General features: G+C 34.1%; 1 protein-coding gene across 2 annotated transcripts in view; it reads left to right on the top strand.

Annotated features, from left to right (window-relative positions):
* Positions 1-2,881: 2,881 nt before the first annotated feature.
* The window catches only part of LOC124369030 (histone-lysine N-methyltransferase PR-Set7), a 46,176-nt gene continuing 23,000 nt past the window's right edge, over positions 2,882-26,057 (top strand). Inside the window, exons 1-3 of one of the 2 annotated variants that reach the window (XM_046826705.1) lie at positions 2,882-3,221; positions 10,683-10,949; positions 22,718-22,865. In XM_046826705.1, coding sequence (XP_046682661.1) covers positions 3,212-3,221; positions 10,683-10,949; positions 22,718-22,865 — 425 coding nt within the window. In that variant the 5' untranslated portion in view covers positions 2,882-3,211. Of the gene's footprint in view, positions 3,222-10,682; positions 10,950-22,717; positions 22,878-26,057 lie in introns of both variants that reach the window. The other variant, XM_046826704.1, reaches the window with a different exon arrangement.

Raw genomic sequence — 26,057 nt, 5'->3', positions numbered from 1 at the left:
TGGACATATCGGATGGCCTTGTTGGGGGTAAGATAGCAACTGTAAATAGTAACATCTTTACACTTAATCCTCAGCCACTAAAACTTCGTGGGGGTTCCGTGCTCAGAAAGTTGAAGTGCCAAAGGTATCGGGGAGCCTAGAGTATAGACTCCAGTCTCAATACTGTTCACTGACTAAAAGGGCGTCGACACCGTGGTACTGTGCAAGCTGATTGAGAAAACAATCAGCGATACAGTATTTCTTAAGAATGCACTGGAGAAACTGGATTATGCACTGTTACCTTTTGCAAGTGCAGCCTTAAATATGCTACATTGTCCCGAACCCGGTATGTGTGTTTGGCCAGTCACACTAATGCCAGATTACTTTTTAAGAAAGTAGGATAGTGCTTGGTATCCCTGACTCTTGTGGTCCTCATCACCATATAAGAAAACATGCGTTTGTTCGATCTGGGCGTGCCAAAACCCGAGACTGCGAGAGCACCGCGGGACGATCACTCTCCGACGAATTCTGCAGCTTACTCTGAGATGTTGGAGAGCTAGCAGCCTGTTGGCGTGTGTTTTTCTGAGCTCAAGAACAGCCAGCCAGTGCTGGATGCGGTTCGGCTTAGGTAACCAGGTCCTCAGATGAGTCTCCGAGCTCCAAGAGAGCCCCTATGACGGTCGTGGGGACACGTTATTCAGTTGAAACCAAGTCGAGGTCCCGAATCTCAACAGATGCCTTAGGAACAAGAGTCCGAACAGTCCACTTGTTCCCTATCACTGCCCTCAGTCTTCCAGTAAAGGCCACATTGTTTTTAACTTTCTCAGTTCTATGAGAACATCTCCATTCTGGGACTAACGAACTTGACAGCCATCTCGGTATCCTCCAGTTTGGCTTTGGCTCGGAGTTTACCTAGGACATCAACGAAGGGGGAGTTTTCGTTCCCGTCTTAGAGTTTTATGCCTTCGGAGAAGCTAAGGCCTTCACTTGCGCTTTTTCTTGCTGCCTATTCATTGTGCATTTCAACGCCTCAGAGAGGCACCCCCACGTTCCACATACCACTTTGGGTTTTGGCAAACTATTTTTAATGCCTCAGTTTACGTTGGGCTGGTGCTCAACGGACCGTAGCATCATCGGGATGATCTCCGCCATTTCTCGGAGATTCGTCTCCTCCTCCTTAGGGTTAACCTGCTGCTGCTGCAGAATGCTCGCTACTGGAGGAATGAGAACTATAGGAGTTCTTTTTGGTGACTGCACCGTGCTCATAAGTTACAGACGCAGCTTCACCAATTTCACTAAAATATTGGTTTACTAGTTATGCAACTATTAACACAAGCACTTAATAAACACAAAACACTAATTATTAAACCTAAACTAAAGAATACAGGTCACAATAGGTCGGCACTGAACGATCAATTCCAAGTAACTTTGTTAATCAAATTAATCTTTGTGAATAGTGCTATTCACTAAGATATCTATAGCACGAGGTTTTAGTACGAAAGGATAAACAAGGTTGATATTGAGAGTGGTATGTTAATGAACTCACCTATATACAATGGGTTCATTAACACCGGAGACTCTGACACGGTTTCATTGCCTATATGAAGTTAAAAAATAAACTGTTAAAAACTCTGGAAGATTTAAACCTCACATACATTAATTGGGAATCTTGTTTATTTACATAGAACGCCCTTTCTCCGGCAGTCTTGTGACTTGATGTAGAAAAGCTCAATTTGTTAAGTCGATTAAAAATCAACTCGCTACTCGATTGTAGAAAAAGTTGCGTACAAAGTTAACAATACTAATAAAGATGATCGGTTCAGCTAGAAGCTTCCAGACATATTGACAGGGTTAATTCACCTATTTACAGCTTATAAATCTGTGTGGAAGAAAAGTCTCTGTTTCACTGGTTCTGGAAATTACGTCCGTGTCTTCCTTTCTTTACATCTTTTAGAACTAGGCTAAACAAATTTTAACATTGGTCTTGGTTTTTACTTTGTTTATAGTGTGCAGACCATGGACACTTTTCATTCGTTCCCCTATAAGTGCACGATATAAAGAGCAAACCGTTTTACGTACTATTAATACACAATGATTTTTGTTATTCATACACATTTACCTAAGAATACATTTAAAATTATAAAACAACTACACACTAGCAGGTCAATGGAAACGCTGTATGTTATGCTATCGCAAGTCCATTGTTTGTTCGCAAACACATGCCAGAATGTTCAATATGTCCCTTGAAGGTAGTCCGGAAGTATAAGATTAAAAAGGTTTACACGCTTAGGTATCGAAAATAGTTTATTATGATAAAAATTGTATAAAATGGATCGATGTAATAAATAAATTTGTTATTTTTCTGGACTGATGTTATAGAACATGATATGAATCATGTTCGGTACAGAAGTTAAAACCAAAGGACTATTAGGTATTTCTTTTCGGTTAAGAAAGAGGTAAGTATATCAAATTGCTCCATACTACGCACAGTTGTACGTATAGAACCTGGATTTTTCGGTGTAATCGCTTTGTACGACTGCAAATCTAAACGTTCGGCAATATATTAAAATTCAAACTTCGACAGACTTATATGGCGCTCCCTCCGTTTCATACTGAACACTTCTGAAATTTGGTACTATGAGAATATAGAGAATTTTTATACGTACATTATGCACCATTGGCAATCTTCCAGGCAAGATGCTCTTGAGAACATCAAAATTATATGAAATTATGTTGAAGAAAAGATCGTAACTATTAGCACATTGTATTATTGTACGATAAAAAAAATGAAGTAGTGAGAACTTGGTTATTTACGTCAACGCCATCTCTTGGCGTGCCAAGTAAACCAGTTACAGCCCGTGTGTTTGAATATGTTGTGATCAATGCACCCTGTATAGTTATCCACCAATCAGGGTCTTGGAAGATCAGGAGTCTTAAAGAATCGCTTAAATTTGTAATATTTTTTATAAGATATTCGTTAATAACTAATAAATAATTAACGTAAATTGAATGGTTTATTATTACAGTAATTCTTAATTGTTATGGAAGTATTTACTTTTAATGGTATTCCATTTATTGGGAGACGTTGTTTTTATTATAATAATTAAAGCTCCAACCCAGCCCAAGTTATACTTTCAACTGAAAAAGTTTAGTTCCTCACAGAGTTTCAAGTTGTATTTTGAAAGACTACGTTTTACTATCAGTGAATGAATGTTTTAATACGCTAATTATCATGGTGAGAGGTAAGTACTACAAATTTGTTAGTTCGTAATAACTTGGACTAGGTTCTCAAAAGTCATTAGCTTTTCATTAGGTTAGGCGGTGACTTTTTTCAGTAAACAAAGTTAGGATTATGTTGTTAAGACCATTTCTTTTTAAGGTTATCCTAATTTAAGTTATTATTAATTGTGCAAATTAAAGCCCCATATAAGTTTGCTGCGAAAGCTTTTGAACTAAGCTGTGGTATCTATTAAATGTCTATTAAAAAAATCAATATAAAAATAGCCTATGACAATAGGCTATATTTGTTTTACTGTTAAACAGTCAATTATACAGTTAATGTAAACTTAATTAAACAGTTTTACGTTTATACTAGGCCAAACACATTCGAATGTTTCATTGTTTTGTTGACACCTGCATCATACTGCAGCATGAAATGAAGGTTCATGCCAAGGTTTGAATGTCTAAATGTAAGCCTGTAAGTTTTACTGTGTGATTATAAAACTTTTTTAGTATTCATTGTAATTGTATCTATCTATAAATCGAAGCCATTTGGCAGATTCCATTCCTTTTCATACTGTTATCTGACGATGAAATGTCATCTTTGAAACTTAATGCATCTAGGCCTAATTGGGAGTTGGGTTAGTTCGTGGAAATAAGATATATTTTTAATTAATAAAAAAGGGAGACAAAAAAAAAATATATATATATATATCAAATATAGGCTATGATTAGATGGGCTTGATTGTAATGACGTAAATATAGGTTTTAGGGACAACCACTAAAATGATCTAAACACAACTTAAAAATATTCCTGGCTATGTGAACTTCCATTGTTACTGCAAGTTCTAGTGAGGAATGTATTAAAAAATACTGAGTATTTAATGCTGACATCTCGAATTTAACCCAATACCTACGCTATTTGACATCAACAAACTAAAGAACCGGGATAGATTCTGATTTTGAGTGGGAAATAAACAGGAGGAGGAGGAGGGATATCTGGATCGCCAACATGAAGCACTTTCAACACAACAAAATAAACTAGGTTAATGAAAACTCAGGCTGCAGTGTAATAAACAGTTACCAACACAATCGAATCATCAATATTTATGAACATCTAATAATTCTGAAAACAGAAAACAATTTGTTGGATCAAATAACTTAATAGATATTTAAAAAACTATATATAGTTCTGCTGGTTTTTAATCTTTAAAACTAATTTATTAACGCAAATTAAAAAAAAAAAATGCTATCAATATTTATAAACTGTTACAAACCATACATACATTTACTCACCTTTATCTAATTTCAAGGATAGACGTGTCGGACTCCGTGTAAAACAAAGAACACATGTACATTGTTATTGTTCTTGCCGCAATTAGTCCATAACCAAATGCATTTTTACATTAAAACACGCTATAGGAGTAGCTCTGAACAATTTTTAGTGCAAAAATCAGGTGTTCCTAAAACTATAAATAGCCTGCTTGTAATGAATGTGAGCATGTAAATAGGTATACACCAGTTTAAGGTCATTTAAATAATAAAAAAGAACTGTCTTAGCCTTGAGCGCTTTAGTGTGTATGAAAACAGCTTAGATCACATATTGTTTGTTCATCTAATAGCAATAAAATATTTTAATAAATTGAGATTGCACATGGAGATGTGAGGTGATTGAAATTCTATAATTATGTGTACAATTGTAAGTTGTATTTTCAAATATATTTATTTAGACACTGCCTCTCCAGGCCTTGGATTACTGAAACATAATAAACTTTAGCATCTGAAATAGCTTACACTTGCTGAGAAACAACATGCTGAAACTGGTTAGTATGTGCTGCGTGACATGAATTCTATTGGTTAAGTCTGATGAACATGCCACTATTGTACTACATAAACCTTTTCTATCTGACTAGCATATTTACCAGTACGTAAACAATAGAGTAGACAATAGAGAAAATATAATTTTATATATCAAGTCTTTTGATTTCCCAGTTTTATATATAAGATTCGCTGGTTCTGAAAAGGCTTCTTTAACAAACATGAATGAAAGCCTCACATATGGCAGGCTATAAATAGCATTATGGACATGAGTTTTTCATTGTTGTGCTTGATTTCTAAATTGCCATTTTCATGAAACCACTGCACCATCTAATTTCCTTCATCAATGAAACAATTTAATTAAAGAACTGTTTATTAAGTGGTTGTAGTCAGATTTAGCCCTTTTAGTGCCGGAGCATGATAAAACATTTTCTGAAAAATGCCACAGATTTCTCTGAAGGTACTGCTGAAAAATGCCAAGCCTATTTCAGCTATTTTGTAAAATGTTAACTGTAATATCCATAAAATCAAAACTGTTTTAGATAGGTTCTTAAGTTTCCTTTTATTTTCTTTACAGATAAATTTTTCAGTTAAAACATAAACATGCATATACTGCTAATTTATTATATTAAAAAAAAAACACACACACAAATGTTTCTTGTACTATTTAATATTAATATTTTTGATATTTAATATTTTAATATTTTTGAACATTCTTCCAGCTTCGTATGCAAAATAGCACTTAAAAAAAATCCTTAAAACAACTGACAATACTATGTACAACTAAAATTGTACACATACACAAAAAAAATATTTTATTTTCCACAAAACTGTAAAGATAACATTACTTTTTGTGCAAACCTGTGTTTTTACTTTTTCTCATAGGCATAATCTAAACTCATTAGATTCAAATAAAGTTTATAAAATACACAGGCCATCACTGAGTACTGAATAAGTGAAACTTCATTTAGAATAATATAGCAGAAAAATAATTCATACAATTCTTCATAAAAACTATAAAATTAGTCTAATATTTAAATGTTATTTAATTTTTTAAGTAAAAAGAGAAAAATATTTACTTTCAGTATATAATTTTTCAGTTTCACATAAAGTAGCACTATGAAAAATTATTCCAGTATAAAACTTAATATAAATTTGAAGAGAAAATTAAACTAAATACAAACAAACAGTTTTGATTGATATCAAAAAAATTGTGAAAGTTATGTTGTTTTTTAGAAAGGAAAAAAACAATGTTTCTAATATTTTCTTTCTTGTAAGCAAACTTTTTGTCAGCATAATATAAGTAAATCTAATATTTAGTTACGCTATATTTATATATTTTTCTTTCTCACTAACCTGATTTTTTTGGTTGGTTCAAATAGATTCAATAGATCTTCGCCCAATAATCAACCACTGATAACTGATAACCTGTATTTTTTAGTTTAGTTTTAATATTTAGTGTTAAATTATTTAAACAAAAAAATGTTGTTATCTATATCAACTACTATTAAATAACAATATTAAAGAAGTTGAAGTTGGTTAATTATACTAAACAAAGCTAACAAACAACACATAAAAATAAATAAAACGTATAATTTCCTTTTATTTTCCAGAGTAAAAATTCTTCACGGTTTTAGGGGAATGGATCCTTGTCACATAATTATATTTCTGTTCTATGAAGGTAATCGGCTAGGTATTGTGCTAAATTAAATATCATCCCTTGTTTGAGTGATTTTGTTGTTATTTTCTTGTATCAATTAAACATGTTCACAAAGATCGATATTTAAAGGAGTTATTGTTTTAAATTTTCAGTAGTTGTACTTGACAGATAAAAATAACTGAAATTAAATTTGTCTGTATCATTAGTAGATATCAAAAATTTTATTTTGATATTCTACTGCTGCCCATGTTTATCATGATTTCTGACATGTGTTTTACAAAATTCTAGTATTCTATTTGTTTATTATAGCCTAGATTATAGTTATATGTTAGGTTAGCTATTCACCTTAAGAAGAGAACATATTACAAAATCTGAAAACATAGTGTTAATAATCTTGTATCACTTGTTTGGCTTATTTATAAATTATATAAAAGTAATATTATTAATATAAAATATGATTTAAAGTGATACGATATTGGCAGTGATTTTTGCAAGTAGAAATGTCATAAAATCGTCTATTTTGGAAATTATTTTGTGCTGTGAATTCTCATTCTGATAAGTGACTTCACATCCATTATCATGAGTTGGTAGTATTTTTCTGGTTACAACGTATTTAGGAACATTTATATAAAATTACTTAGATGATTAAGTAATTATTTGTATAGAAAAACTTTTCCACAAATGATCACGTAATCATGTGAGCATTCTGAGTGAGACATACACTAAACACGTTCACCTCCTGAGCGGCATATATATGTGCCAGGCAAAGTGAATCCAATGATCAGCCATTTATGACTACCCACAAAAATTACATTTTTTAAAAAGACAAATACGTTAATATATATATAAATTCAAGTGCAAGTAATTTATTTTACTTTTTAGTGCATTGTAGTTTTTATTATTATAGACCAGCAGGCACCACATATAAATCTGATGTTTTCATGAAAATAGAAGATCATATGGATATATGACCCTATATTAATGATAAAAAAAATCATTATACATTTTTTTTATTTGTTTTAGGAAAACATTTGGCAAAGTGTTGAAAACTAAGTTCTAATGTCACATGCTGTAATTTAAGCCATCGTTCCTCAACTGTTTAATGTTTCAAATCCTATAGATAAATAAATCTCCAAAAGAAAGACCTTGCCGTACATTTAGGTTTACTTTACTTGCAAAACAACAGCCTGTATGAGTCAGCTGTATTACAAACAAGGTAGGAGTATGCCACACTAAGTGTCACGTAACGGGTTTCGCTGAGGTTTAATGCAAAATTTCAAGTCTATAGCTCATTTCATTATTAACAGATAGAACTACAGACAAATCATATGGAAAAGAAATTATTACATCTCCCGGCAAACGAAAGAGAAATTGTGTCAACCTACTGAGTAACATATTTCAAAGACGCTTAGTCAAATTCAATTTTTGGATATAGACTTGAACTTATTCTTGTCTATGTAGAAATGAAGTTTCATTCAAAATTTCAAATTGCAGAGATATCATTATTTGTCTTGAAATATCTTGCCACATGATATATTTATATTTTTGTTCATTAAATTTGGTTGCATGTACCAAATATTAGTGTTTATTTAATAAAAGTCTACACACCAAGTCATCATAAATGATGTAAGTGTTGGGATAGTTAGGCTTATGTGTTAATACCACATATTAAACTCTCTTATGAGTGTACTGAGTTAGTTTACAAATTTATTTATTCTGCCATTTTCCTGTTGCCACCTTGTTACCCATACCAATGTAAACATATTCGCCTAAACTAACCCAAATCCCCGCAATCATACTCAGTGTTCATCATTAAAAATAAAGCTTCTTGCAAATTTGAAAGTGTCTAGGTCAGTTCGTTTTCGAGATATCTTGCGGACAGAGACAGAAATGAAATTTTTCCAGCTTTACACATCCCTATAGACTGCATACATAGTTTTAGAGAATCAGAATCATTTTATTGTCGTCCCAACAATTACAAAATTGTATTGACAAAGTCAAATATGATATTAAAAATATCACTAAGTAGGGCCTACAGAGCCTAAAATAAATACAATCTATATCTATGTTAAAAGTTTAAAATTGTTTAAAATTTTAAAATTGTAAGTCACTAAAATTAGCATAAAAAAATCATCTCATCTACAGAATAAAATGTTTTTTCTCTTGAGCCACTCTGCAACAACATTCTTAAACCTACCAACAGAAATTGATCTAGCACTTAATGGTAACTTATTGAATAGCCTAGCTCCCGGTTATTGCATAGTTCTGTTGAGTTTTTACTTAACCTAGCATATTGCAACATCAATTGTATTTTTAATTCTAGTGTTGTGTTCATGGTTAAAGCTTCTAAGATTGAAAGAGTCGAGATTTTTTCCTTAACAAAAACTAAACTGTGTAAATATATATATAACATGGAAGCGTAAGTATACCCAGTTCTTCAAAAAATGGCCTACAGGACTCATTGTCGCTAATTCCTACTATGCAGCGTATGGCTTTCTTTTGCCACTTAAACACAGTCTTGGCTCCACTAGAGTTGCCCCACAGTAAAACCCCATACAGAAGGTGTACATTAAAGAAAGCGTAATATATGCGCAAATAACAAGATTAAGACTTGTATACAATTTTAGTTTTTTTAGTAGAAATATTACTTTTCTTGCCAATCTAATACATAAATGGTTTGTATGGATTCCCCAGCTAAGCTTTGAGTCTAAATTGGATACCAAGTAGTTTTACAGACTTATTTACAGAATTACGTAAACTAAAGACAATTTCCTCGGTCTTGTTATTATTCACAGTTAATTTATTAGCAGAGAAACCAGAGATAGGACCTTTCCCTCATATAGCCCATAACGACATCATTTAATTTTGAGTCTCTGTCTGATGATAACAGAGTAGTATCATCAGCATACAAGACAACCTTACCAGGGACAAATTTAGGGAGATCATTAATGAAGACAGTAAACAAGAAGGGGCCCAAGACTGAGCCCTGGGGAACCCCCGCTTGCCACCGACTCTTAAGTCTCCTGATCTCTGGTCACCTACTTTGACAAGCTGAAGTCTATTGCTCAAATAAGACATAATCAAAGACAAAGCATTGTTCTCCAGACCATAATATTTCAATTTTTGAATGAGTTCATCATGAGGTACAACGTCAAATGCCTTACTTAAATCCAATAACACAGCAGCTGTTTCTTCCTTATTTTCAAAGCTATTCAATACATAAGATACGATATTTTCTACAGCTTTAACAGTTGAAAGATTTTTTCCTAAACCCATACTGAGATGAAGAAATCAAATTATTGTACTCAAAGTAATATTCCAATTGGTTTTTCACAATAGTCTCTATTAACTTTGATATAACGGGTACTAGGGCAATAGGCCGGTAATTGTTTAAATTCATTTTGTCACCCCTTCTTATGTATAGGTACTGTTATTGTTATTTTAAGGCACTGTGGATATATTCCATCAGTAAGCACCCAGTTTATCAGCTGTGTTAAAGGATAGATTATAGCATCTAATATTTCCTTTAATACAAAGTTTTAGAAAGTCCATAGACATCTTCTGATCTGGAATTAACTTAACCTATACACAGAACTATATACATCTCTACTATTTACAACTGTCCACTTAAAACTAGATAAGCCAGGGGGTTTAATACCTGACGATTTCAACATATCAACAGAACTTGCTACATCTAAAATATCACAGAGCTTTACCATACAGCGTTATGAAATAAATTAATAATGAGTTCGATGAAATCAGCTGCACCACGTATTTGTGCAATCGGTCTATTTCAATACACCGACCAGGACATGTATTTGCTGCTGGTCTGTGGTTACAAACCGTGTAACAGATATGTGCCAGGTGGTCTATATTTAAAGAAAGTTTTTGTATAGTGAGAGTGGACGTGTTAAAGACATGAAATTGATTATATACATACATAGGTATATCTACCTTATGTCATTTAAATCAATTTAAATTTATTTCAAATTATTTTTTCTTCCAGGAAGGAGAAAAACTAAAACTGTCAATAACAAGTGTAAAGTTTCTAGTGAAGGAGAGGATGGTGGCAATGCTTCAAAATCTGAATTTCAAGGAAAGTTATCCCATAATCCCACATCTCCTGCCAGGATAACACGCTTCTTCCCACCGCAGGTGCCTAAAACTGTATCAAGTTGTCAACCTTTGTCTCCTCCAGCGATGCCTATTGTGATTGGCAGGACTTCTCCACGTAGGCATGCCAGTACCATGTCGGTCTTACAACAAGCCAATTGTAAGTATCTTTCAATAATTATTATTGGGATATTTTACTACCTTTTAAACAATACATATTTCAAGTTGTATGTTACTCGCCAGTGCTCTTTTTTTTTAAGTTTAAAATATTTTATTTACATGCATATGTTGAGTTCAGCTCTATTTCACTTTCCGTTTAGTGCAGCTTCTGAAATCTAACAATGTAACAGACTTGACTCCTGAAATGTGGAGCCCAGGTTGGACTGGAGAAATCCAAAACAAGTTCATAACAAAGAAGTTGAAAACGAACCCTTTACGTCGTTCCGACATCCGAGGCAGCTTGATTACAAAATCAAGTGTATTCTAGATGAATTGGTGTTCTCATTGTCTCATCAGATGCACAATTATTATTGAGTGCACTACAATGTTTTAGACACTATCCCAAACATACGGCGGAGCAACCAAGATTTCTATTCATGACATAGGTATGGTGGGGGAAGGGTTGTTTCAATGCGAATATTGAGTTCAGCTCCATTTCACCTTCCGATTAAAAAAAATTTTAGGAATAAAACATCAAAACCAAATTTTTAATGTTAAGATGAAATGAAAATAGTCTTTATTTCTGAGGCGAAGTTAGAGCTGTGTAGCCCTCTCTTCTACTTACCCTGAAAAAAGACAGATCACAATCAAATAAATAATAACACGCTTACAACAATTTAAAGTACATAAATACCAAATATTAGTAATTTAAAAAGTAATTCCACCAGGTGTGGTAAGAGTGGGATGAAAACTTCAGCAGTGGTAAGACGATCATTCTGCCCATTACCCTATGTGTTACACATCATATATTATCTAAAACACCAGATCCTTTCTTACTACACTTTTATGGTTTATTCCAAATTTCATTTTAATTTGCTTTAAATTGTTTACATTTTTATTTTTGATTATTTGTTCTTTTCGTTTTACAGTACAACCCATTTGTCTGGATTAATTGGGACTGGAAGTGATCCGGATAGACAAAGATCCAGATAAACAGGGAATACAGTAAAAACACAATAAACTACAGATAGTAAGGAATTTATTTGTTATCAAATATAACAGTAAAAGAGACCCAATTTATCATTTCTTTTTACAGGGTTACACTAAAAAGAAAACTAATTAAAAAAAAGACATGTTTATTGTTTCTTAAAAAAACTTAGGTAGTCCTCTTTTTAACTTTCATACACTGCTTCAGGAAAGTAGATCATGTAGACATTTCAAGGCCACCATTGAAAAATAGAAGGCCACCTGCTGGAAAAATGTTGAACCGTTGCTCAAAATAAACCAACCGAACCTAGCTGTGCTCTGACATCAGAATTAGCCATGGCTTCACTGTCTTCTATAACTGTTAAATCATCTAGTTTTGATGTTTGGCTACTATACAAAAATACAATAAATTCTAACCAAAACAATGGAAATTTATTCATTTAAAAAACTTTAAAAAGTGTAGTGTACAGAACTTATGTATAATATCCGACCAGAGGAGCAAGGACTTCTTTCACAATAGATATTTCATCTTTCTGCAGCTGATCTATTTGAATATGTGACTCAGTAAATAGTCGCAGTAAAAATTTATTGCTACAATCAGTGGAGTTGCATAAAATATAATGTTTTACATTATGTAATGTAGTTAATTCACGAAAAGAAATTTTCTCTTTCTGGGCTGATGGAAAAATTTTTAAATTACAACATAGATTTTCCAGTAGTTATCTTCCTCTTATGCTCTACGCCAGCATCATGATGTTTAACATCATTAATTCCTGCATGTGAAATTGAAAAATCAAACAAAATTGACACCTATCATAGAGCTTACTGACCCCCTTTGCTATCCACCCATACACTTTCAACCATTCAGCACGAAACATGTATATATATATATATATATATATATATTTATTTATTTATTTTACTTTCTTTGATGTGGATGGTTTTGCTACTAATGTCATCTTCTGCATCAGTGTCTTGTGTCATCATCTGTAATTGAACATAAACAGTTATTTAATACTTAATGACCAAGAAGTCTATTGTACACACACAGAAGTGAACACTGTGATGAACACCAATCTCAAAGCGTAGAACGTCACTGCTGACACTGATGGGTCGCTGTCTGTCAATATATCTTAGTTAACGCAATGGCCTCTCACTCACATGAGTGCCTCTAATGTTTGTTTATTTACACTATGCTATAGGCAGTTGTTGCTTTAGCCTTGCAGTGCATCCAGTAATATAGGTTGAAATCATGTAATAATGTTAAAGTAATTACTCTGTAAAAATGACCATGAAAAATATAAATTTGTTGTATAAATCAGGAATAAATATGACCCGATGGGTGTCAGGTTGGGATGGGGGTCAAAAGGGTACTAAGTCAGGACAGTCCCGATTCTGATGCAACATTGCATTGGTATGAAGCCGACATTTACATCGTCTAAACTCACAATTATCAACCTCATGAATGACTACTTCAACATTGTTAATTTATTATTATATTGTAAGCATTATTCTGAATGCTAAACACTTGTTAATGGATAAATAAATTCCATTGGAAACTCATAAAAAATACTCTATTCTTCAACAAAAATTTCACTGAATATGAGGGCTATTCAGAAACCAAGGAGCGTTTTGGAATTAAGAATAAAACCAAGTACAAGAAAAACATTTTATTATATACATTTGAAAGAGACTCTAAAATACTTCATAATTACCAAACAAATTCAGTCTTATCTTAGCGGTGGACAAGCTTTGAAATTCCTGTGTTATAAAATTCTGCTACCTGCCATCTCAGCCATTCAGTGACGCATATCTGGAGCTCCTCATCGTCAAAACACTGTTGCTAGCCATGTCTTGATTTTCTGGATTATGTGAAAATCACTTGGGGCAAGATTAGGACTGTAGGGAGGATGAGGAAGAACTTCTCAGTTCAAGAGTTCTTGCATATGGTTTGCCATGTGAGGTCGGGCATTATCATGCAAAAGCAAAGTTTTTGATGACAATTTTCCTTGGCACTTGTTTAGTACAGCTCTCTTAAGGTTTTGCTATGTTTGGCAGTACCGCTCAGAGTTTATTGTTGCACCACGCTTAAGAATATCAATAAGAACACCTTGCATGTCCCAGAACACTGTTGCCATGATCTTTCTTGTTGTTTGCAGACATTTCATGGGGTTTTTTTAGGAAAACTTGTGTGCTCCCACTGCATGGACAGTTTTTTTTTTGTTCTCCTAGGACAAGAAGCTAATAAATTGTACTTAGTCATATAAAAACCTTAGCACTGCTCCCGGAGTGACAGGATATTCAGGATGGGTAAGGTTAGGAGGTAGGGGCCGTCTTCTATCGAGATCCATGAGGAAGAATTGGGGCACTAATCTCAAAGTCATGTCCCTCCTGGAAGGGGAGGCCAGCTCTGAACCAGCCTCTCGAGTCAAAGCAGGCAGGGGGTGTCACACCCTATTTGAGGCTAGCAAGAACCTCTGATAGTTTGGAAACAAACCCCACCACACTCCAACAGTCATCTCCTGCAATAGACTAGACCTTATCAACCACACTTGCCCTTGCATCCCAGAATCTCGACATTTGCGGTTAGTGATGTGCTGCTCCTGGACATCCATAAGGTTGCCCAGATTTAAGTGGCACATCGGTTTTTGCTGTGCCCAGTGGTAGGTTCAACTGGAAGGTATAAACCAGCCATAAGTGATCCCTGCTGGGTATCCATGGACTGTTAGTTTGTTTCACAGTTCACATGTTTCCCCCAGGTTTCGTTTCCTGTTACGATTTGATCCAATAGGGCATCACCAAAACTGTGGAAGGCCTCCAAAAGCGTCAAAGCTGCCTCCATTTGTTCATTATGTTGATCTGTGAGCATTTTTGGCACCCAACTTGCACAAAAATTGTGGTAGCCTAGCTTCTGTGAAATAATTTCAAACAATAAAGTCCATGAAACTTATGGGAAACATGAAAAAGCTCATTTATTTAGAAACTGGTTTTCACAATTATTTTCTTCAACTTTGGCGAACAGATCGTCACAATGCTCAGACGTCCACTTTTGTCTTGATCATGAATATTGTTCTGCCATTTTAAAACTGAACTTTCAGTCATTACATTGTTTCCGTACACTTCACACAATTCCCGATGAATTTCTATTGGTTTTAAATTTTGTGCGTTCAAAAAATTAATCATAGACTGCACTTCACAACTGGCAACTGGCTGGATTTTCAATTACAGCACTAATTTCAAATTTGAATATTAAAACAACAAGCGGCTCAGAGATGTTCCCGCTGTCATGGCTGGACGCTGACTGAAGTGCTGAGCATGAGCACATCAACATTATATGCGATGGGTGCACAACGTTCAGGTGGGAACGTTCCTTACTTTTTGAATAGCCCTCGTGGTTCATGATTTCTCATTTAAATTTTTAACTTTTTAAAGTTACATAGCGTTATAATCAAACACTGTAGTTATTAGTCGGAAAGTTAATGTAATATTCTATAAATACAATGATAAAAAAGCACCGGATCAAACCCATATGTATGAAAATAGATGTACTTATATCTATGAGAGTTTTGTTCTATTTAGGGACTACAGTTTACTTGTAGATCACTTGAATATTTCTAAGTGTTGTTTTTTTTTATTGAGTTTGTACTCAAAACACATTTTTTCACTGTGTATTGATTGGTTTATTGTATTAAATTTTAAGTATTTTATTTTCTTGTATTTGTTATATTGGACTCCAGTTCCATTACTGTATTTTTATACTTATTTACTCTTATTTCATCTGTTATCCAAACCAAAATGTTTCCTGTATATAGTTTAAAACAGTGTAAATAAAAATAATATTTGAACACTGACAGAATGACATTGAATTTTAAGCAAGGTTAAGTTCTGCACTTCCCACCTAGATTCATAATCAGGAGGAAGCATTCTCTTAAGAATTGTATGGTATTTTTGTCTCTGAATTTTCTGTGGAATGTTTCCCATTAGTTTTCTGTTTATACTCTTAAAATATTCCATACTATAAGTTGAGCATTTTGATCAGATATTTGTGTTACAACGCTGCTTGTTTGAATTGGTAAACGGAACTGTAGGTTCATGTCATAAAACTGTCGGAAGCATTTCATACCTACTTCTTAACACGTTCGCTGCTAAAAATTAAGTAATGTATGTTGCTAGAGGCTAATTTTTTTTTTATTAGTATTCACTTACCAATTTTAGTTGTTGTGACACGGGTTGGTACAGAAAGGTCATCAAACACCCAAAAGAGCCGAATTTCGCCATTTTGAAAACGTGCAGTAGATCTACCGCACACGCTCCTGGGGCCAGTCTCTCTTCGAAGCGCGCACCGTTTTCCTTATTGTTTTTGAAAAACAGACCACTAACGATTGTTTATAATAATACTGGGAACAAATCACTTAGTATAACTAAAAATATATTGATAAAAAAACACTAAAAACTAATATATACAACCCAACCATCCTCCCCAAGGTACGCTTCATTAGTCATGGAATTGGTCAAAACAATGTGGGACACACAACCCAGGCTGTCCATCACATTCTAAACACTGCCACATCACGTATTTCTTTCTGCCATTTGCATAGCAAACTCTGCACCTCTTTTGTTTACTTCTCTTTCCACAAGCCACTTTTTTCTGTAATCCGTGAGGGTACATGGGGGACGCGGCGGCGGCGCTTCAGAGGTCGAGGAGGCTCGGGAACGTCCGGGAGTAGCTTGTCAATAACCTCCAGACGGAAGTCGTACAATGGCATTTTGTTTTCTCCACTTGATGTGCGAAACTTCGTTATAGAGATAGTGTGCATTCACTAACATCATCTGAATTACGTGGACAAAAATCTTTTTATACCACCGCAGTGTTTTCCTTTCGCAAGGATAATATGATATCATTTGGTCACTGCGGTCCACGCCTTTCATAAAATGGTTGTATTGAACAATTGGTAGTGGTTTTAGTCTCTCCAAACCACCTCGATTAATTGAATTCACCATGTCATTTTCAAATTCAGTGGATATGTAAGAGACAACGCGTTTGTCTTTCCATTTGGCGACAACAACACTTTCGGCGTAGCGGGCGATGGTTTCACCCTTTTTCAGGGTTGCCGATTTGACTTCAGGAGATACGTATTTTCTGTCCAGCCGAAGAGTTCCAGTGCAATATGTATTCCTACGGAGCAGGCTTGAGGCAAGAGTAAAACTATTATAATAATTTATCCATAAATAAACTGTGGCCACAATTGAGTTTCCCTTGCATCAGCTTCAATACAACAATTGGCTGCATGCCCCTTACCACCGTAATCATCTAAAACTCCGCAATACATAAAAAAACGAAGTATTAGGCCATGGGGGTCACACAAAACTGTACAGTTTGATGCCCGTACTTATGGCGTTTCCCTTTTATATATTGCCTAAAGTACAAACCGTCCCCCTCCATAAAACCATTCCCTCGTCAATGTACAACTTTTTTTGAGGATAATAAATTGAGTCCATTTTATTGTTGAAGTAGTCAATTAGAAACTGTACTTTAGAAGCTCTGTTGTTTGGGTTAGGGTACCTTTCAAAATTAATGCATCGCAAAATAAGCATGAATTTGTCCCTGGCCATGAATTTGGGGGAAGCACGTTGAAAACAGCTTACAAGTTTTCCAATAGTCTTGTATTCGGGGTAATTGTAATATTCCCATGTGCAGCAATAGGCAATAAAACATTTGAAGATCCTCCACGGTAATGCCTTTCCATTTATGGATTCGTGAGCCTGGGGTTGTAGTAGGTCCACAGAATAACTCCAACGCGTATCTATTCGTAGTAGCCACAATGCCCTCCCCAAAAAAAATCACATCCACCAGCAACAAGAAAAAATTGATTGGGGTAATTCTCATTAGGCAAAGGGACTAAAAACTTTTCCTCTTTTGTAAACGGTACATCTTTCATACCTATAGTTTGAGGACTCCATTTTGGTGGTCTTACGTCATAGTCTTGGTCTTCGACCTCTGACTCATCAGTCTCGTATTTGTTCATCGTCGAGGTCCGGAGCATAACCAGGGGACACCAGGGTCGTCTTCATAATCAGAATCACTATTAGCCACAAAACTGACGTCTATTCTGGATTCCACTAGTTCCAGGAGGCAAATCCATGTCTATTGTATTATAAGAATAACACTAAACACACAACAAAAACGGTAAAATTTGAAGTAGTCTAAAAAAACTAACCACAAAACTCTAACTGAGAACGGCGACCACAAAAAACGCGGGAAAAGTATATCCCCACGAGCGGCAAAACGGAACAACCATACACGACCAGTGCTAAGAGCACACTGACTGGGTTTCTAAACAATGGCGCTGTGCAGTAGATCTACGTCATGCGCGCCTGGCGCGAGGCAGCCGTGCAGTAGATCTACCGCAACCGCATTGAACGTGTTAAAGGGTGGGCAACACGGTCCGACTCACGGGTTTCTTTTGACGAGGGGTTGGCAAGGGATCGTCGTACTCACACTGCAGCACTTGAATGGATGTTTCGAGATCTAAACTCTATATCTGCTAAATATTTTTCAGTACACTACATAAGACAACTGCAGAAAGAATTAAACAAAGTTATATACATAAAATAAAGTCAGGTTAGTTATGCCATTTCTAACTTAAGAAGATTTCGCTCTGACTAGGAGAACAACGGTTAAATTATCGTAAGAATGCACAGAAAAATCAGGTAAAGAGAATAAGACATTTATATAATAGTATAAGAGCCTGTTAACTTTAGTCAATTGTTCTGTGTAAACATTGTTTTATAGTAGCACAATCATATATGAAATTAGTTTGAGCACCATTTTTAATTTCCTTACATTTAGTCGTAAAAGCATAGAGTAAGCTTGATAATAACAACAGTTCTTATTTCAAACTTTTTTGCAACCACTGTTGAGCACAAATAAGACAAATATTTAGATAAGAAAACTAAAAATGTTATTAAAAGTCTACTTTTAACTGTACACTTTAGTAAATATTGAGTATGCATGGTGAGTACTGTATGCAGACGTCAAAGGAATGTAATATATAACTTTTATTTAAAGACTGTTATAAAACGCATAGTTTATTTGAATTTTGACAGAAGTAGGCTTCTCAGAAGTTTGTATGTACCTTGTTCGAGGAACCAAAGCAATATTAAATGTATTAAGTCTGGAATAATTTACGATTGCCGTAAGTATACACTTTAAGACATATTTCCTTGGTCTTAGAAATAAGGAAATCTCAACATAGGCGTCGGATATGTAATTCACTCGAATCAGAAGTACTCATATGAAAGCCTACGAAATTGCATGCAAAACCGCAGGGAACTACTAATTTTAATATGCATTGTAATCGTGTATCTTTCAAAACCCTTACAGCATTTGTGTTTTTTTATTAACTAAACTCCAAATTTTAACACGTTTAATGGTTTATTTTAAAGGGGAATAAAACTAATAGGGTTTAAGAATACATTTAAGAATTTAGTGCGTTCGAAGTCACTTATAACTGCTAGTAATTAAACATGTTATCTCTTGTCGTTCCGGGATCACTATTTTAACTAACGTTAAACTTTGTCGCAGCGGGATATAGTGATGAATAGCAATTGGAAGTTTGAATGAAACTAGACAAATTCTTTAGCCGTTCTTCATCGAATTCCTGTTTGAGTGATATTTAAAACCTATTGTTAGCGGCATAAGGTCACTATTATGTAAGTTAGTATGTCTCTGTAGGCAGATGTTTCGTTTACTGTTTGGATTATATGCCAAGAGTCTCTATTTAAGGTAATAAAATATTTTGTCTCCGTATAGGTATATCTATTTAACTTAATTTGGTACATCTTTAAAAATGATATATTAGATATGAACTAAATGGTTATTTTAACTATTAACAATGTTAATAAAACAATAAACCATTCATTTAAATTAACGTATACTACGAGTAACGTGTCTACTGGCATATACAGTATTATACTAACGATGGTCCAAGATAAGGAATAACTAATACAAACCTACTGTCGATGTTAATGATTCATTAGGTCAATGCCAAATTAATCAGATAGTAATAATGCTGTATGGAATTCGTTTAGATATAATCCCAATTAGTAATACACTATGTGATAGCTTGAGTAAACTGTTATTAATATTTACTGCTTTAGCAGTACGCTGTGCGAATTTAGTGGAAGCATCACTGACCAGAATAAAGAATAAGTGCAGGTAGAAAAACTAATTCACGGCCAGGTCAGTTTTGAAAAGTATGACAGTTAGTCCACGCCAACACCCGTGGACTACCCTGCAGAAAAGTGACGTCAGCCACCCTTGTCAAACTAGGCGTGGACCTACAGTCCTACAATCGTTTGAATTATATTAGAGTTTCAAGTTAATTGTGATCTAATCCACAGGTGAATCTTTTTTTAGTTTGGTAAATTTTACCAAGGTTACACTGTATCTGTCATTTTATTTATGATGAGTTGATTTAATTATTAAACCTGACTGAATTTTCTCAATAGTGCTTCTCAGTAAAAAAAGACCTTGGTTAAGACGGTCAATGTTATTGGATACTAAGTAGTTTATTTGATCATAATCTCTTTATTTTATCTCATGATACTCAAAAACATAAAATTCTAATAAATATTTAATGGATTTCAGACCTATCTAAAATGTAGAATTTTCAGAACATGTTATAAAAGTTCACAGTTGAGAGATGTATCTGAAATCTAACACTTAGTTTGAAAAAATGAACTTCTTGTTAAACTTTGTGTGACAGAAAAAACAATAATCTAATTTAAAACTAAATATGTCATTTGGTTTTATGGTTGGCCTAGTCTTATATAATTTAGTTTTAGTTAGTCTTAAACAAATTGTTAATATAAAGTTTAAAATGTTATATATTTTCCACATTTAAAATACATCTCTCAACTTTTTGAGTTTGCTACTAATCAATATTTTAGGTACACCTAGGTACTTCAATTAGGTAATTTTAGGTACACAAATATCTTTAATTTTTAGAGTTGAATTTGAGTATTAAGAGGATAAAATTAACATATTTGGAAAATAACTATATTTAACACTCTTAACTTAAGACCTGGCCAATTTACCCCATGGTTTGAGTGCTTGTGTGTGTATTTTTTAATTTATTGTATACCACTAAAATCCGTGACACTCAGGAATACCAGCAATTTTTTCATTAAAAAAATACTGTGACATAAAATTATAAACTGATCTAACTTTGAAGCGTATCCAGGTTTTTCTTAAGGAAGTTTTGTCTGTGGTAAAAATAAAAAAGTGTAAAATAGAGTTACTGCTAATTAACCAAATTTATAAACAAAATAAATAGTTCATCGTAAACATTGGTAATTTCTGATAAAATGGAGGGAGGTCACCCATTCAGAGCACGCTGGAGCTATTTTTGTTTGGCAAATTTACTGTAAATATTGTAGATTATGTTTTATCTTCACTTAAAGGTAGCTAGCTATCAAGATCTGGGAAGTTCTGTTTGGCTGGAAGCACATACTTAGTCAGTCAAGGTCGATGTGGTCACACAGCGGCAGCATGTACACGCGACCCCTCCATGTCACTGGTTAGTACACGATAAGCTCTTATCGTACATTTTATCTTATGATATTTTTGGCTCTCTCAAGCATTCGTAATCAGACTAGAATTCTTCTATCTTACTGATGTGTACTATCTTGAGGGGTGTTTTTCGTACTTGACTAGTAGCACAGGGCAGCATAGAAGCTGCTGCTGCAGCCTGTTATGATGGCCGGAGACATTACTAAGCCTGTTCAATTACTAATTTCTTTTACAAAATTTTTTTTCAGACTTATTGAAGCCTATAACCGCAGCGTGCTTTGGATGGATGAGTGGCCTCTGTAATCAGAAAGTACCTAAACATCATTATCTAATATTTAATATGTTTTTTTTAAATTGAAATAAAAATTAAGACATCACTTTATGTTCTACTAAAATACTTAATGAGGGTGTCACTAAAATTATAAATGTCATTAATATACAGGGTGTCATCAATATTGGAGCTGTAATAACTGCCCAAAAATTTTACCATGTTATTCAATAAGTCAAAACAAATAATTTTTGTTATAAAATGTATAGTCCTATCTTGCTTAGTTGTCTGTTTGTTTGTCTTTTTGTTGTTTTTATGAAATATCTTTTATCTCTCCAACGGTTTGAGATATATAATTAAAAATTTGTAGGTTTGTTTTTCTTATCAGTTTACATGTTAAATAAAGGTCAACACTTTTCACTGAATAAAGTACCAAAATGTTAGTATTTGAAAGGGTTATCTTTTATGCACCTTGCCATTTTTCACAAAAACTACTCTTTTTAAAAGTTATTAAGGGTTGAAATTTTTAAGTAGCTGTCATTTTGTTTTAGTAAATGACAATGTTTGAGACTTTTATTTAAAATGTTGACTGATAATATAAACAAACCTACACACTTTTAATTCAATATCTCAAACTGTTATAGAGATAACAAATATTTTATAAAAAAGACAGGCGGACAACTAAGCTAGATAGGACTATACATCATATGATAAAAATTATTTGTTTTGGCTTATTGAATAACATGGTAAAATTTGGGCAGTTGTTACGGGACAACCTGTATATAATTTGGTGCTATGTAAAATTAAAATGTTGGTAGTAACTTTGTTAATCCTATCCAAAGGGTATTTCAGATATGTATATCAAATATTTAATAGACCTTGTATATTTAAGCATTGTGTTGTTAGCAAAAGCTTAATACAATCTGTGCAAAATTTCCAGGTGTTTTGAATAGCCGAAATGAGGATAAAACTCAGAACAGCCCTAGCCCTCATAAAATTGAACTGCATTCTCCTCCACCATTGTCTTCAAGTGCACTTCATAGATTCACTTTCCAGTGTCCAAAGAAAAACACCAAATCAAGAAAAAAGTTAGTATCATTGTAAGTTAGTAAACTTAAAAACCAACTTCCACTGAGATTGTAATGTTCAGTCAGTAGCTTTAGTAATACAGTAAACTTTTACAACCCAAGATACTTTTTGAAACCTTAAAATATCTTTAAAAGTTGCACTTTAACTTTTTCATAGTTGCATTTAAATAAAACTACATGTGCTTGGTTGGGGCCCCATTAATTTGAATTTAATGAAAATTTTTAATAGTATATGTTAAAGTAAATTGTGTTGGTTTCACTTGAATACTCGAAACAGTACATTGCATTTCAAAGTAGCAACTTATTTTTGATCAGCTCTGAATTCATACATTATTTCTTGAATTGTAAATGGTCTAAGATGCTAGTCATATAGAAGACAACGTGTCCCCACCAGAGAGCACTGTAGTATTGTGACACTGTTAACTGGAATTAGCCTTTATACGTTTTTCGGTGCATTAAAATTAGTTGTATGTGGTCATATTAACTTTATGTTACTATGACCACTTTGTGTTATTATAAATATAACCCAGACAAATGATTGTGTTTGTTCCAACATTTAAAACTTGATTAACCATCTTAAATGTTTGATATCATCAATTGTTATTCTGACATGTAATGCCTGACAATGCAAACATTACCATAGGTTTGAGTGAGATGATTCTCTGAATTATTTTTGTTTTTAGTCTGTTAATTAAGAAAAGGTACTAAATTTCTGATGGCTGAGCGGCAGGAGAAACATTTATTGTCTAGAATTGGCAGCGGATAAGCAGCATTGTGTGGTACTGCCCTGCCGCTCACGTCTGTCATGAGTGTTCTCCAAATTAGTGAGTGTACAACACAAACATTAAACTTTAAGTCGCTGCTCGATCTAGTGCTCACCGCCCAACGCTTACCACTCGTATCGCGGCCGAGACCTCAGTTGGTCTATGAATGATTGTTACTCACACTCGTTCCGATTGTTCATAATATTACATGGGTTAAAACAAAGAAAGTTTTGTTATGTTTTGATATCACGGTCACATCCAAACCTCGCCTGAACTGCGTTTACACTGGCAAAAATTGCAATTTTTGTGTGTGATTGAAAAATCGTGTCTCAACGGGTGCAAGAGCAATCGCAAGCGCCACCCCAGCCAGTGTCGGACAGTTGTTTGCAAGAACTGGAGATCAGTCTCGACTATTAAAATTTCAACTATAAACATTGCAGAGACACCACTGCCATGTGTGAACAGACTTCGTATTGATTCTCGGAACAACCAGTGATACAACTGTAGCAAGTACTTGCGACAGTTCTCGTGATTTAAATTACTTATCTTGTTCATATTATGTGACAGTAGTTGTGCAAATTCTCTTGCAACTGTACTTGCCAGTGTAAACTCAGCTTAATATTGTCACCAGTCTACAGGCAGCAGACAACCAGCCGACCAAATCAACACACACCTCAGTTTCGGATTGGTTGGATGACAGCTGGAAACCCATCAGTTCTCTGATCAACTATTTACCTGAACGACATCCCCACACACTTGACCATCAGTCGGACAATTCAAACTGTTCAAACCAAATAGTCCAACATAAGGAGCCTTGTCATGTTGTTTCGTAGTCTATGACTATAATCTAACGAACACGTTGTGATGAACAACAACCTTTCATGCGTTTATTTACTTTTTAGTTGTGATGGGGTGATTCTATTCTTGCATTGTATTAAAGGCTGATACAAAATGTTTAGGAGCCAGTAATTGAACATTGTGGTGGTTGTTTGAGTGCAGATATAGAAGGTACTGTTTAGTACTGGTGTCTAGATACTTATTCTACAGATCGCGAACTTAACGCACTTCGGTAATTTCCGTAGCAGATAACTTTCTGGTGCATTCTTCATTTACTGGCCGTCAGTGGGATATATATTAATAAGTATTTTATTTTCTCTGTAATTGTAAATTGATACTAATTGACCTTATTAATTTTTTATAAGGTTTGACGATGCACCTGTTTTCTATGTGTATGTACATATTCTAAACGTCTTGTGCAAATAAAGAAATAAAAAAATAAAATAAAAAATATTGAGAGCCACGATACTTTCGCGGGACTCTAACCAGGGCTACCGCCAACAATTAGAATCTGGAAAAGCATGCATGCATTATGTATGAATTGTGGACTCTGGGAAACATGCGTGAATTTTTGTAGTGTCTCTGAAATTTTTAGGGGTTGTTTCAGTACTCTGTACCAGGGGTTGTTTTTACTCGATTCCGATACCAATAGAAGTGTTTAAATACGCTTGAATAATCACTATTTCACAATATATTACTCATATGAGGAAGCTAAATCTCGAATTGAAAAAAATTCTATTCCCGGATGACTACTGATCAGTAGTATACAAATTACTGATTGCTTAAACATTTTTGTACTTTAAGTATGAAAAAATGGAGATATATACCTAAATTAATAAACTTCTGTAATATTTTAGCGATAATTAGTATTTATTATACTTATTTTGGGGCATTGTCAAGAGTCTGCTATTCGTGGACAAAAACAATCGGTAGTATGCAAATTACTGATTGGTTAAATGTGTTTTTGTAGTTCTTTGTATATAAAAACTATTTAGAAACATATACGAGAGTAACAAAATACCAATACCGGAATTTTCTAATATATATTGATGTTCGTATTTCTATGTTTATATTTGTCAACGTCATTGTGCCCCTTAGTTCTATGCGCTGATGTTAGCTGTTTAGCGGAAAATAAGCAATTGATAATTTTTATTTTATGTATATGCCTTACTTTGTGTTGTACATAAATAGATTCTCCATAAATGTAAATATATCCATATATTTTTACGTACACAGTATATTTTGGAAGCTCATTTTATAATCTACTATTTCTATAATTTAAAAGAAGAATCTGCAAATTGCTTTGAAGTAGCGTCTTAGGCTTGCCCCCCCCCCTCCCAAAAAGGATAAATTAATTGAGTAGAGTTCAGATAAAAGTATTTGATGAAGTATCGGATGGACCGACCTTCTGTACCGGCGAAATCATTGTTTTGTGCCAAAAGTTTGTCCACCGCAGACTTGTGACCTGTAATGATGGACTGCAGTCTGCCCCACAGTAGCGCTTCATCGACCCAGAGATAAAAACTAAGGAGCTTAAAATAGGTGTTAGCGATAGATCGTTACTGATTTTTTTAGCATATTACTTGTGACA

Source organism: Homalodisca vitripennis, chromosome X (assembly GCF_021130785.1).
Source record: "Homalodisca vitripennis isolate AUS2020 chromosome X, UT_GWSS_2.1, whole genome shotgun sequence".
NCBI lineage: Eukaryota > Metazoa > Arthropoda > Insecta > Hemiptera > Cicadellidae > Homalodisca > Homalodisca vitripennis.
This window is presented reverse-complemented; position numbering and strand designations above follow the sequence as displayed.